This window comes from Lingula anatina, chromosome 4, assembly GCF_051362555.1.
Source record: "Lingula anatina isolate TDL-2025a chromosome 4, LinAna3.0, whole genome shotgun sequence".
Lineage (NCBI taxonomy): Eukaryota > Metazoa > Brachiopoda > Lingulata > Lingulida > Lingulidae > Lingula > Lingula anatina.
In genome coordinates this window covers 12644162-12659098 of record NC_141770.1, presented here as the reverse complement: position 1 = coordinate 12659098, position 14937 = coordinate 12644162, and the positions used below count along the sequence as shown (strand labels likewise).

Here is a 14937-nt window from a genome sequence, read left to right as displayed (position 1 = left end):
GTAATTGTTTCATAATCAATTTGTACGCTCCCCCCCCCCCCCCCCCCCCCCCCCCCCCCCCCCCCCCCCCCCCCCCCCCCCCCCCCCCCCCCCGGTCTTTGCCAAAAAAAAGTTCAGGTTTTCTTTCCGGACCCCACTAGCATCCCTGATGAATTTGTAAAGCATGTAAATGTCATATTGGCGCACTGTTTTGTTAGTCACCAAGTCTAGAGTCACTGTTGTACAGGTTATCTGTATGGTACAGGCTCTTCACTAACTCAGCCGAGGAGTATGTAGTACATATTGAAGTATTTGAAAGCTGTACAGTACAGGTTTTTTTTTTACCCAATAAATGGTAATGCACTAAAAAATTACTGACAATCCCGATTTAAGCTTTACAGCCAGGCCTACCAAAGTTTCTATGTTAGTTTAGCAGTCTGAATGTCAGGGTTGTTGATGTAGATAAGAGTAATTTAATGTCATACACGCCTTTCATTGTGGACTAAGATACAGTGTTAGGAAGCTGCAGAAATAGTTATTTATGGGTGATACTTTGATGTGATGCCCCAAAAAACAACTGTTTTGTACCATATTTATTTTGTCAAATGAATAAAGAAACATTTTACACTGAAATTCTTTATTTATTTACAATCATATGAATGTTTTGACAGCCAGTCACCCTGCAAAATTTGTGTCAATTTGGAAGTCGGTATAAAAGTGCATAATTTATAAAGAGACTAAACAGGTTTTTCTACTTTTGAGGCATAGGTAAAAAATATATTGGTGTCAAAAAGCAATTTACTTTTTTTACCGTCATTACACAAAAAGCAGAAAACAATCGATTTTGCCATGTGTAGAGGCTATGTTTCAACAAGAACCGTCTTGGAAGATTATCATCTTGTAATTCCATGCAAAATACCCTTTTTTATTCTTACAATTACACCAAGGCATTTTTTGCATGCAATTTTCACCCCAGTCCATTGCAAGTGTAGAGATCTTGGTAAGAAAGTAACAGAATGCATTTGCATGTAAAATGCTGTTTTTCTACAAAGACCAATGGGTGTCAATTTATTATCAGAACTAGCAGTATTCTTCTTTGACATATGCCAAGTAACCTCTACCTACATGAGTCCAGTGTCGAGCTTGATAGGAAATTAGACAATTTTTCAGTTTATAATGACTCCTGTGATTTCAATCAAATGCCTAAAATTCCCAGATTCCACATATTGAAATTAATTTTTTTTTAATTACTGTGTGACTTCTATCATTTTGGGACTCTTGTGTGCCACATCAGCTTATATTTGGCCATTTTCTGCATTTGTCTATGTCTGGTGAATGTACGGCAGTCCACTTGCAGCCTCCCGTGGCGCCTCACGAAGTAACAATCTTTGCATCTCCGTTTTAAAGAGACCTTCACCTTGTAATTTGCCGCCTGGGTCAACCTCCCAGAGTGAACAGCTAGGAGATTTGATGACACTGTTGATCTTGGCGTAAAAGCTCGTGTCACTTTTGTGCCTTGACCACTGGTTATACTAGTATTTAATAATCCAGTAAAATTTCTGGAGATAGTTCTCTGAAGCACAGGGTTTGGAGTGAAGGTTTGTTCAGCATTTAACACGGACTGAGACAAAACATAATGTTTAGCATGAAAATTTGTGAAAAAAGTCCTTGTCTGCCCTGCCAAAGTCAAAGGCCCAGGAAAGAACTTGAAGAAACCACTGTCATGCCTTGCAGACTGAGATGCTGGACGGAGTCCCACTTGTCCTGCGCTGAATTGCTGTGGGTTGAACCTTGGGACTGATGAAGCATATCTCAGTGCTGTACCAAGTGCTGATGTAACCTTTCTAGAGTTAAAAAATCGAGGAACAAGCATTTTTCATCTGCAGCTGAAATCAAATGAGTGGAAAAATTAAATGAAAAATTAACTTCCTTATAGTATATAAACAAACTGTCAAGTGTCATGAAAAAATACTGAATGAGCTCATTTTAGGGAGCCCAGGTCAACTTTGGAAGTAACACTGATATCATTCAAATTAATATTATCTGACAGAACAATTCATGAGCTTTACAAAACATTTCATGTGTTGAAAATCATGCAAGCCAATCAGAAGTTATTAAATTTACAAGAATGCAAGTGCGCCACAAAATTTTGAAAAACTGTTGTATGCAATTTGAAATTTTCTGGTCAGTTACACTATGGCTATAGCTATATGCCAAGAGGAATCTGCCAAGATATAATTTTCTGGGATTTATCCATTATTTCCATGGCAACTTTTGCCAAGTGTCAATAGCAATCAATACTATTTTTCATTTTTGAACTGTAAGGCGTCAAAAGTTAGATTTTTAATTCTTTTTTTGGGCCGTGTGAGTGGCGTGACCTGCCCTACTCATTGCCTCCTGTCGCATTTTTAAAAAAATTGTAGCCCTAATTATCAGCCTCGAGCACCCCTATTTTCGTTTTCAGTACAAATTACCCATTGTCCATCTATATAACTAACAGAAAATGTAGCAGGTAAATTTGAGACAAAACTCACACCGTGATCATTTGTGACCAGCCAAAAAGGGAACAAGCCAGCAACATGTGCTAGCAAATAATACAATAGATAATTCGGAAAATGTTTCTATTCATATGGTTTTGCTGCTTTGACTTACCATGTGGTTGCACAATAAACTGGACAGTGGCTGTCTCTCTAAGAATTACCTTAATTTATTAACAAGCCAAACTGAAACAGTTTGACCGGAAGTATTAGATATTGCGCATGTGTAACTGGTTACAAAGATGGCGTTACGGCACACGAAGATCATCTTTCGGGGTTTATTTAGAAAAAGTTCAAAAGCAAATCCAGCAGCTATAGCAAATTTACCTAGAATTGATCCTAAACCATCAACTAACCCAGCAGTTGTCGAAGAATATTTGAAGAAACCAGAAGATGTCGTGACACACACAGGACAGGTAATATTTTGTTTGTTCTCGTCGTAAGACGAAAAGCAACTTGTACATTGTAAGACTTACCAGTGTGTTATTCTATAAAATGGTTGACAGTTTACTACCAGCAATGTTAGGCATAATTGACTAACCTCCGTCAGAAAAAAGTAACCTTTAGGTTAAGCCAACAGACTTCTGGACTTCAAACCTGACAGTCATTCGGCACAATTATGTTTTCTACCTCATACTGTACAGTGAGACATTGAGACAGTCAGTAACACGCCAAGGACCATTTTATACTAGTAGGCGGGGGAAAAAAACCTGCACGACTTGACTGTGTGCGCAAAATTTGACAACCTGTCGCAACCTCAGTCGCAATGAGGTTGCCATAGGTTTTAAAGTGGTCACATAAGATTACTAACAGGTCGCAAGGGATCGTTGACACATGAAGGCCATTTTTTTGTGCACCCACAACCAGTGTGCACAACTGACGATGAAAATATGGGTATCTTAAAGGTTGCCTATCGGTCATTTCTTGGTTGTCAGTTTATCCTTCTTCTCCAGAAGTGCCCCCCCCCCCCCCCTCCTCCTCCTGGCTTCACTTGACTGGTTATATTTGAACACTGGCTGATTTGCTCCATCCAGTGTTTTTCTTTAAGTCTGAAAAAAAAAAATTAAGAAATGGTGGAATTTACCAGTTCCAGAAGATGAATAAATGTTTATTTCTAGCCAATGATTATGTAAAATATACAATATAGGGAATAAATCTTCTGACGGCACATTTTTTACTATATGAGGTACACATTTTTTATTTTTATTTTCTTGCCAGAAATGGGAAGCAGATGACTATAGGATGTCAAGATATCTCGTAGCAGACAAACAGGTTAGTGGTGCATTTATTGAGTAAGATGTTCTTTATTTTTCTTTTCTTTTTATTTTAAAAAATCTAAATCTTTCAATCTCTGATAATACACATAATAGTTGTTAATGTAATAACTTATCCTCTGAATCATTAATTTCGTTTTTGTGGCTCATTTCAGCTTAATTTAACACCAGTTTAGAAGACATTCATCATGAAAACAAATTTTATAACAAGCCTAGCAAAGTCGTCAGCAAAGTGTTAAAACCAGCAAACAGTAGCAGTGCAACAATCTATGCCACGCAATACTATTTTACAGGCAAATAATTTGTTTATAATATCCATGTTTTTGTTATAGGTTAATGTGTAAAAAATATCTTGTCCTTATACCCAATCCATCCAAGCCAAGAAAGAACTTCCTTACAAACAACTAGGATAGGCTTGTCTTTTATTTCATTCATGTTTACTTTCTGACCAGGTTAACAAGCAGTGGGCAATTAATCTGATTGATGAAATCCCACCCCAAGCCTGCAAGGATAGAGTTGTATCGTGCGATGGAGGAGGAGGGCCCCTAGGACATCCAAAAGTTTACATTAACTTGGTAAGAATATGGTGGTATCCTTGCAGAGCATGACTAGTACCTAGAATCCAACTTGCACTAGAAGTCCTAACAAACACTACAGATTATTTTGAGGTAAAGATGTGAAAAAATGATATTTCTGCAAGAGATGAAAGAGAGTGTAAAAACTGTGCTTTAATTTGAATTTTCCCATTTTTGATAGCCCCGCATGGACATATTTTAATAATTTTCAACAAGCACTATTCAGGCTTTTATTTCCTTTTCATGTATTAATTAATTGTATAAGGGTCATATGACGCGTATCAAACTATTACATTGTCTTATATACATTGCACTTGTATGTTTGTACAGTATAAAAGTTTTGTCATAGTTTTATGAGTAAAGTGTGAATGGCATTACCCATGTGCTTTTTTCTTGTGTTTCTTGTCCTTACATGATTTTTATGTTTATATACTAATATAACATGAAGAACCAATTTTATATAATTTTCTTATTTCAGGATCAGCCCGGTAACCACTCCTGCAACTATTGCGGACTGCGGTTTTATTTAGATCACGATCACCATCATTAATAACTGTGTGTTGTCTAGGACAGTACCACTAATTAACTGTACAGCAAACATTTATGTGGGTTGATATTACACAAGGACAAAAAAACAGAGGGAATTTTTGAAACTACTGAAATGACAGTCTGCGGATACAACTCTTATGTGTGAGACTTGATAGCATGTGCACAGATTAATAGCCGTTTTCCCAGGATTTTTGCTGTTGCTTCAAGTGTTGATGAAATAGATGCATTTTGGTTGGATAACTGGGTTGTCATTATTGCTTTGTAAGCCAAAAGTTTAGCAGTTTTAGATAAGGAACGTTTTCGATCTCGGTCAACAGTAGAGAAAATGTTATCACCGCACAATAAACGCTAGAGTATTTTGGAAAGATAACATGAAGATTGATATCAAGAAAAGCTCTTGCTTTGCACTTGTATAATAAATTGTTGAATCGTTTTTGAGCACATTGTTCTACCTGATTTTGATTAGGCATTACTTATGAACATCACACACTAGTTTTATTTCAAAATTTTTTTTTCTCTGTCGCAGTACAGCGATTGGTCTGACAGATATTGCGAAAATCGCAACTGATGCAATCGGAGTCGTGGTGTGCCTTGTTTTATAATGGAGGACATAAAGATATCCTATCCCGTATTTTCCCCACCAAATTGAATTTTCCTTGAAAACTCTCAGCTTATTCTTGCACTTGAGGATCGATGTTTTATACCATTTCCAATTAGGTGATTTAGTTATTAAATAAATGAGTGGCCTGTCACTTAGGCTCTATTCCCATAGATTTTAGATCGATCTATCCCCGCGGGGAGTCTCACTAGATTACTTTTAGATAATCCGACTTAAATGTCCGTCCCGCCTACTACAAGCTCTAAGGGGGTAATTAACTTTCGTGTCCTCCCGGCTGACAGCTATTTAGCGTGAACCCCCAGGGAGTTAGGTCGATCTAAAGTAGGTCGATCTAATCTATGGAAATGGGGTGTTAGACAACGATGCAATATTGCCTTGAAGGAAATAGCGTCATATGTTCTGACATTTGAGGGATTTTATCGTTTTTAAAGGTCTGAATTGAGACAGATGCGTAGCTTTTCTGGATATGAAGAAATAGAAAATGCGAGTTAGAACAGATTCAAAGGCAGGTATTATACCTTTAAACATATATATATATATATATATATATATATATATATATATATATATATATATATATATATATATATATATATATATATATATAATAGGAACGCCCAAGTTTCAACTTGAACAAGTGATTCCATGAATGTACATGTACAACAGAATGCCAGCATTTTTTTTATCTATTGTGTAATAATAATAAACTTTATTTAAAGACGCTATAACATGTTAAGTGTATACACTTAAATTACACATACCCCTTTGAGAGGTTAGAATAAAATATTTTTGTTAATGAATGGAAAGATAAATAAATTAATTAAATCAAAATAAATATTAAGTAAAATTGAAACATATTAAAAAGAAAAATATTATAAGAATAAGGAAGAAAAGCAATATGTTAGTATAATATAACAAAATGTGTTGCGTTGGTACGTGCTCCGGCGAAGCAGAAACACTCGGGTGACGGGAACGTGACCAGGGGCGGTATTCTCGAACGTTTTCGACTTCTCGGACTACTGTGTCTGCCCAAAATACCCCCACTTTCTTAATCTTTGTCGCCTAGATCTTACCAGTGGCAAGCATCTCGATAACTTGCATTGTACTGACTCTTTACCACAATTTAGGAGTGACAAAAGTCGGTTCAAAAAGAGGGGGGAAAAAACAGCTCTTGCTGTTACCTGCAACCTTACACGGGGTAAAATTATAACTTACAATTCGTAAATTGGAAGGAGACACCTTTTCACTTGTCTATGCGCAATTTGATACTGTGCATTTAACCGACAGCGATAACCAGACAGACTGTACAATGTGCCAAAAGTGCCAGTATAACTGTAAATTGCCAAATCACGGCGTTTAATGGTTTTTATTTTTCTATTTTCATTTTTTCCTGTAAATATGATCTGTTGAAATGGATAAAAACCTGCGTGAACTGATAGATCTCAGTGATCTAGGGAATAATTACTTATCAACAGGAATACAAAATGAATGAATCATGTCAAGGGCTTTTCAAGGGCATGTTTTGTTCGTTGATGGTGTGATCATCATGGCGGTTTAAGGGCCATTTACGTCAAAATTACGCTGTTGGGGTAAAAATGCAAAATCGGTTGCTTAAATTTCTCCTTTACCAGAGCACCCACGATTATCGTTTTGACGACTATTTAATGACACCACTGAGTACCTGTTTTTAAGTCTTAGTTCAGTTTAGATCGTAAAAAAGGCAAAATAAAGCTTTTGTTCAACGGTACATTACAATAAGGGGGTCATAACTCCATGACAAAAACAACTGAAGCCCATACACTTGTCAATTTTCGTGATGAGATCTAGTTCGGGGATGGAGTTACGCCCCATACCGAGTGCTATCTCTACTCCAAACAGAAAGGTGTTAATTTAACGATTTAAACGCTTTGAGATGCCTATGCTTATGCTTAGCAACGGGAAACATAAATCCCGATATTTTAGATGCATCACTGAATAATTACATGCAGGAAAAACCTCATTTCTGGTATCTGGATGATCATAAACCCTTACAGTACCCTTAAACTTCGACGCTTATGTGCTTGTGAGAACTCTTACATTTTTTGTGGAGAAGAAAAAAAAACTATTTCTACCAAGTTAGCGTCAAGTTATATACGTGAAACATCACCTCCCCTCCATCCCACCTATATTTTCATTTTTTGAACTGGAACTGATGAAGGTCGCTAGTTAACCAAAAGGCGGTTTCTGCAACCTGCTAGTCCAGAATTCGTACTCGTTTTTCATTTTTCTTAAATCGATTACATGCTCGAGGTGACACCTCTAGCTAGTTCAACCAGTATATATATATATATATATATATATTGCGTCATCTTATGTCTTGCAGCATGGGGCATCGTTGGGTCGTGTGATGAGTCATGTAGTTTTTTCTTTTCACTTTTTTTTTATCTATGGAGGCCCCCAATAGCTGTACACACACTGGACAATAGAAGTGTTACCCCTACTGAACCAATACTTTGGGGGAGATAAATGACTGTGGAATGATATGCTCCTGGTATCATTTTATTAACATCAAATTTCACAAAAAAGACCAACAATACAATTCCATGGTGAAGCGGTTTTATACTCATTAGTCACATTATAAGTAAACCAGGCATTATAACTTTGATTACTCAGATTCAGGGGGTGACACTTCTATTGTCCAGTGTGTGTAGCATGTGAAACTACTGGTGGCCAGAAGGGAAGGGCATGGGGCCTGTTTCACATTCAGTCAATCAGCAAATCAATTGATCGATTGATCGATCGAACGATCTATAGATAGATAGGAAAAGATAAATATAGGTATATACAACATTGGTCAAAAAGGTTGCCTCACCTCTAATTCCATGTGCTGTTATTGAAATGATCACGTCACTGTTGTAAATTTTGATAAACAGTGCTTTTATTTCAGAAACCATGTCTAACATGATTTATGGCTCAGGAAATACCAATAGCGGTAAAGATTTTATGCCATTTATTCAAACATGTATCCTCTCAAATCCAATGTTTTTCTATGATTTACACAGAGTTAAAGCAATGCCTTTTAAATTAAAAAGACGCTACCAAATGCCAAATTTACACACAATTAGCATAAAGATGAGCCCTATAAAGGTCACGTGCACGTGTCTAATAGTGAATGTGTGTGTGTGTGTCAAACGCGAACTGCTATTATCGCGACAAGCCTTTATCAAGGGTTACAATCCTGTAATTTAGGATATTGTCCCATTCTTCCTAAAGAGCTTGGTGGAGTTGTTACATATTATTTGGGGATTGGTCTTCCTCCGTAGTGCACACTCCAATCAGTGTCCTAAGTGCTCAGTAGGTTTAATATCAGGGTTCAAGGTTGGTTGCCCCATCCTCAGAACATTGTGTTTCTGCATCAAATTACTTGCCAGCCGAGAGCTGTGAGCAAGTGCGCTGTCATGATGAAGCCTAGAGTTAATCCTTGCCGATGGAAGGCGATATCAGCTGAGAATGTTTTGTTGCAGAAACACAATGTTCTGAGGATGAAACAACCATTTTGAGCTCTGATATTCCTACTAATGAGTACCTCCCTCCATCCCTCCCCCATCCCTCCCGCTCTGCCTCACTCACTCTTATTTATCACTCTGAGAAAAGAGAGAAAAAAAGATGGATAGAATATTAAGAATTGCCATTATAGGAAACCATAGACCTTTAGGAGCCACCGTACTTGGCGTTTACAGAAACCCGGTCAACGCTAAGCATAATTTTAGTGTAGAACCCCAGAAAGGACGAGCTATATTAAGAACGTCTCTAGATCTAGCAAAACCTGCAGGCATTCAAAAATGGCGAACAGAATTGTTCTCGTGGGTTTCTTGGTCGCTGTGTGCCTCGGATACAGTAAGTTCTATATTTTTTAACCTTTTGATTCTGCATGATTGATATTTATATGTGTAATTTTTGTCGTGTTTAGGGTTTAGCCATGACGTTGGGTGAATTCGTAAGCCACGCCCTTAAATATGTTTCAGCAGAAATTCACCATTTTCTCTCATTAGTTCTTTTATTCACATATTCACAAAACAAATCCAGAGTTCAAAGGAGAGATGGAAATGGGGAAGGGGGAAAGAAAAATGTTTTAAAGAACGCCAAACAGTATAGAAATGCACTAGTAATTTGAAACCTAAAAGGCTGGCATATACATTCAGTTTTTATTTAGCGTGAATAGGAACTATATACTTGGGATGAGATTCAGCTCGATAAGCTAGTAACTGTGCTGGTTTTTTGTTCTCTCTCTCTCTCTCTCCGCTCTCCGCTCTCCGCTTGATCTAAGAGAACATTTAAAAAAAACAGTGAATTAAAACAGCACCGACACAGGAACACAGAAACATATTAGCTTCAAATCTGAACCAGAACAATATAGAACCAGATTCTAATACGTGAACTTTCTTCTCTAATACCAGTATAGAAGGAAAATTCCTGTGTTACATATGTAGCACTCGGTTAATTTACTCCTATCCTTTAGTTTTTTATATCTACCGTCGCTGTACCATACTGTCCATATATAAAACAAATAATATGGATGTAGGTTAATTACAGTGAAATGGCGCCCATAGCGGTCTTCCACTGGTGACTCAAACCTTATTCACAACTCTGTCCGCGGGGTAAAATAGGTAATGGCATTTCAGCAGTGTGAACAAAAGAAGGTGAGATGGTAGACAGAGATCTGACAGCTTCGGCACATGGCAGATGTACCAGCTGCACAGGCTGAACGCCATTTTACAGATGTCTTCACCTTTCGGACCTTTATCGTTGGTGCGTTACTACTTAGCATATATAGTACACGCACTAAAACGTATATAGAACTGTTAACGCAAGAGTTCTCATGAAAAGTGCACAATGCACCGGCAATAGCGCTCTTGTCCGTGCTGGCAACTCTCTGCAGCCCCTCTAAAACTTCGCAATATTGATGTTTTTGGTTTGGTTTTGTTTTGTTTCGTTTCTTGGCCCTGTGTGTAGTTACCGGAGAGGAAAACAAGGAAATAAAAATCTTCCAATTTGTCATCGAAATATTGCCAGGATTATCCAGCATTGTCAGTAACACTTACATTTGTTACGAGTGTTTATATGATAGTGCAAAGTACCCGGTATTCAGATGGACCATACATATACATATACATGTAGTATCGCACCGACCCCATGCATATGCACCGACCATGCATGTTGATACATTACCAAAGCAATGGTCGAGGTTCTGTCGACTTGGTCATCGATCGTTTTCCTTGAAATTAAGCCTGCATATAATACGTATAATATCGACCAGACCAGTGTGTCATTGAACAACCCAAGAAGTTATAACTTTATAACTTCTTGGTCTATCTATGATCTGTGTAGCAAACGCAATGCACTGTTTGAAATAAAATTGGTGAAATTGCAATGTGTGGTATGACCAGGGAATTATATCGGATATAATTCCCTGGTATGATGTACTCTTATGTTCTGTGTTGTGCCCGATGTATTCTCTTGTAAAGTATTCAAATGTTCTGTCACATAGTCATGTAGCACATATGACAGAAGGTAAATTACTTGGCATTCAAAAGAATCAAGTTTGTTTTAATGTGGTTTTCGTGAATTTATTTATTATTACAATAATTATTTGCTTGGGTCATTTGACTTATTTAGCAAGTAAAAACATAAAAGATCTATGGAATAGAGTTGCCCAAAAATATATCACCACCGTCTTAATGCATTATGGGTCCCAGAATTTCCGTGTCATTTGCATCAATGTTTTTTTCATCAACACAAGGACAGAGCATTGGAGTTGCGATTTTGTTCGAAAGTAAAATATCAAAATGTCAAGTTTTTTAAATAACATACCAAGTGAATAAGCTGTCTATCATTTGTTTTCAGGCTCAGCGCTTCAGTGTTACAGTTGTGTGGGTGCCGAATGCGACGACCCGTTTGATACTTCCAATAAAACTCCAGATACTTGTGGGGCCATCAACAACGCTTGTTCTAAAGTTAAAACCGAACTCAGCAATGGTAGGTTGGTTTAATTTTGTCATACTCGGCTTCATTTAATTTAGCTTATCAAAAAAAAAAAAAAAAAAGACAACTTGTATTTAGAAGGCTTATTATTCGCACTGCCGGTGGGGCAATCTCTTTTGTGTACAGAACCCTCTGCGACCCCTTTTCATACGCTCATGCCTAATGTCAGCAATTTCAAAAGGGCCATTTCCTAACAATGTGAACTTTTACCGCCTTAGATTACACAACTTGAAAAGACAGAAATTGCATAGAAAAAAAAATTATATATATATATATATATATTGTTTTCAGTTCAGTTCAGTTCTATATAACAAGTTCTAATCAGAGCAGACCTCTTTCTGCCAAAGTTGGAGTTCTTTTTCGCCCCCCCGCCCCTCCCCGATGCTCCTCGTTACCCTAGCTGGTTGCCAAGGTGACCCGGTGAACTTCCCGGAAGCAGTGACACCCCCTCCAATTACTGATTGTATTTTTTAGGGCAAACAACCGTGATCAGGTCCTGCGGCATGCTAGTCTCTGAGTACAAATGCGTGGAGGCTTCAGCCGGCGGCAATACAGTCACCACATGCATATGCAACGGCGACAAGTGCAATTCAAGCGTTCGTGTTCCTGCCAACGCCCTGCTGGTCGCCATCTTGGCACTCTTTGCAGCATTCAACTTTGGTCGTCGATATTAAATAGCAGAATTGCCCTTGACCACAATGAATGTAGATCTAATGACGTTACACACTAAAGAGATTTTTTATTCTAATTTTTGTGTAAACACTAAAAATTACTGATGAAACTACATATTTTTACATAGCACAGTTGACTATGTGTGTGAGAATTAAACCAAGATTATTATTTACACTTTTATGTAGGCCTACATGTGTTTCAGTTTTAACTAATATAATATAAGCATTAAGGCAGAATTAAGATGACAAGTTTAAGTGGTAACATTTGTATGGGCAGTTAGATGTAGAGCATATGCATGATATTTATAAGAGGGTCCTGGCCGCTATACCACCTAACGGTCAGCGAGTAACAAACATCTAATCGCATCAGTCATAACGGTATGAAAATATTTCAGCTTGTGATCCAACTACCAAGCTAATTAACTATTTTTGCTTATATATATAACACATAGTTTTATTGTCACTTGGGATGTCGTTATCGAGGAAGGGGGTTTACTGCACATGCGTCATACTTCTCCGAAGCTGGACGCAAATTGTGGACATTTAGGCCACATTGCTCGTAAAATGGTTCCAAATTTTAATGTGTGTGGGGAGGTGGGGAGGGGGGGGGGGCACAAACCCCCTTTTCGTGGACTGTCAATATTAGTCGTTTTTTTATGCCACAAATTAAATAGCCAATGGCTTTATCTCTCTCAGTGGCGACAGCAGATCTCGCTCACTGATCAGTGTGATCAAGTAGCCTATCAACAGAATTACTACATGTACAGATTCAATACAAATCCAAAGGAATGGTTTTTGATTTTTTAAGGGACGTCGTAAGATGTCACCTATTTTTTCACCTCCTCCAATGAAGAAGTGATCGATGGGTGGGATCTGCTTTAAAATTAAGCTTGCACATCGAATCCGATACATACATGCCTCAGGATGCAGAGGCATGATCGAATATGCACAGCAAGAAAGAAAAGGTATAACCCCACCATCACAACTCGATTCCTGGTACTTTATTCTAGTAACGAAGTCGAGGTCACCAAGCAGTAATTGCCCCGGTAGTGATGTTAGCATCTGCATGAAAGCAAGTCAGCAATAACTGTATCTTCGACTGTACATACCTTTAGTTAGCTTTTATATAATTTGATAAGTCTTTCCATAATTGTTTTAACATTCTTTTATAATAATTTCATGGCACATTTTATGTGAAGAAAGAAATACCTGTACTATGATAATTACAGATGCAATCCCATGTAAAAAATCTCTCACCTCTGTCAAAATACCTGAACTTGAATTGTGGATAAGAGATTCTGTTTTGTTTATAAATGTTATTTACAAACTACTAAATGAATGTTTTAGAATTGTTCCAAAAATGTCACAGCTTGTCTGCTGAAGTGGTCAAATGATTTTAGAGTTAAGAGATCCTCAAAAGACTAAAAACAAGCAAACTCTAGTAGTATCGAAATTCCAGAAAGAGCATTATTAGCATAGTATTTTTTTTTCTTTTTTGCACACTTTCTAGTACAGTTGCACATTCTTAGTCGGACAAAGACATATAAGACTTTATATATTTTTTTCATATATATCCTAATTTTGTATTCAGTTTTTTCTGTTTTCCCATATACACTGACATATATGGTACCATGTTTATTTTCATACACCTGTAGTCTTCCAAAGATATTAAAACTACAAAAATGATGTGAACTTAGGAAATCACAATACCTGGCAGAAGCTGGCGGTTTTTAATTAATCTTCAGGATTGCATTTGAGCAGATTTTTTCAGGTCTTTGTGATAAACAAGTTGTAAGCTTTTTATCTCCATGCTTGTTGTCTTTTTTTGTCAATAAAAACCTCTTCTAAACAACGCAGTTTTGATATATTTTCTCCAACAACATTTGAGCAACACTGACATTGACCTCAAGGTCATCCTTGTGTAAAATTTTTCTTTCCAGTTTCATAAAAATGAAGCTGAAACAATTTAAGGCCTTCACGAAGCATGTGTAACTTCTTTTAAAATATGCAATTCATAAAACGTCTTTTTTTACAATACTTTAGTGAAAGTGTGTCAGAACCTTTTATCCCACAACCTTCATCCAACCCCACGTTTTTGATTAAAAGTTTTTGCCAATGCATTGTGTTTTTTATTAGGCCCCTTTCCCTTACTGTGTGTTGGATACGTTTTGACAGAGTTTACAAAAGCAATAAAGCACATTTTACCTTGACCTTTTAAGGTCATTCAAATGTCAATGCAAATTCTTGTTCGCTTTGAATATCCAACGGGGCGGCGAATCTCTATAAAGAGGATCGATGACATACATTGTTTGTATTCGTTTGTAAACGGGCAACTTAACTATAAAATTCGGTGTTGATTTTGGTGTTATGTAAAATTGCATCATAATTGACCAAATAGCCTATTTTGTGCATCATAATTTGCTTTTATATCTGTATATTTTACATCTTTACTGCTTGTTTCTATTTTGAAAAAAAAAAAATAGGCTGTAAAATTTCAGAACATGGATCGGTCACGCTCTTTAACCAACTTATCAATTTTGTCCTTTCTAACGTAGGAAATTATCCCTCCACTGGTAAAACCGGTCTCCAGCACATTAGAATTAATATCAAATACCGGACTGACAGATATAATTCACACTGGTTAATATTCCCATGGCGCCTTACTCCGCCAGGATCACAACTCATAAAGTCTAGCCGCAGAGACATTAGCAA

General features: G+C 37.2%; 2 protein-coding genes across 4 annotated transcripts; both read left to right on the top strand.

The window, feature by feature from the left end:
- Positions 1 to 2724: 2724 nt before the first annotated feature.
- On the top strand, positions 2725 to 5347 carry LOC106163164 (putative NADH dehydrogenase [ubiquinone] iron-sulfur protein 6, mitochondrial). Of its 2 annotated transcripts, none has more exons than XR_015334017.1 (4): positions 2725 to 2932; positions 3735 to 3788; positions 4243 to 4458; positions 4844 to 5347. XR_015334017.1 is itself a non-coding variant. In XM_013540677.2 (4 exons), exons 1-4 carry the CDS (start codon positions 2759 to 2761, stop codon positions 4913 to 4915), a joined length of 423 nt encoding a protein of 140 aa, XP_013396131.1. In that variant the 5' UTR covers positions 2730 to 2758; the 3' UTR covers positions 4916 to 5347. The 2 variants fall into 2 exon arrangements, 1 of the variants encoding a protein (XP_013396131.1); XM_013540677.2 differs by having other exon boundaries at positions 2730 to 2932; positions 4243 to 4365.
- Positions 5348 to 9245: 3898 nt separating this feature from the next.
- Positions 9246 to 14077, top strand: LOC106163174 (U-scoloptoxin(05)-Cw1a). 2 transcript variants are annotated; one of them, XM_013540688.3, is made up of 3 exons: positions 9246 to 9409; positions 11417 to 11548; positions 12029 to 14077. In XM_013540688.3, exons 1-3 carry the CDS (start codon positions 9355 to 9357, stop codon positions 12226 to 12228), a joined length of 387 nt encoding a protein of 128 aa, XP_013396142.2. In that variant the 5' UTR covers positions 9246 to 9354; the 3' UTR covers positions 12229 to 14077. The 2 variants fall into 2 exon arrangements, with proteins under 2 accessions (XP_013396142.2, XP_086867895.1); XM_087011769.1 differs by lacking the exon at positions 9246 to 9409 and adding an exon at positions 10177 to 10321.
- Positions 14078 to 14937: the final 860 nt, after the last annotated feature.

What these genes read in the sequence shown, in the direction of transcription:
- LOC106163164 (XM_013540677.2), top strand. Translation starts at nt 2,759, where the DNA reads ATGGCGTTACGGCACACGAAGATCATCTTTCGGGGTTTATTTAGAAAA. An exon ending in TCGTGACACACACAGGACAG is followed by an intron (nt 2,933 to 3,734) that starts GTAATATTTTGT and finishes TTTTCTTGCCAG; the next exon opens with AAATGGGAAGCAGATGACTA. An exon ending in CAAAAGTTTACATTAACTTG is followed by an intron (nt 4,366 to 4,843) that starts GTAAGAATATGG and finishes TTCTTATTTCAG; the next exon opens with GATCAGCCCGGTAACCACTC.
- LOC106163174 (XM_087011769.1), top strand. Translation starts at nt 10,249, where the DNA reads ATGGCAGATGTACCAGCTGCACAGGCTGAACGCCATTTTACAGATGTC. An exon ending in CTTTCGGACCTTTATCGTTG is followed by an intron (nt 10,322 to 11,416) that starts GTGCGTTACTAC and finishes ATTTGTTTTCAG; the next exon opens with GCTCAGCGCTTCAGTGTTAC. An exon ending in TAAAACCGAACTCAGCAATG is followed by an intron (nt 11,549 to 12,028) that starts GTAGGTTGGTTT and finishes TGTATTTTTTAG; the next exon opens with GGCAAACAACCGTGATCAGG.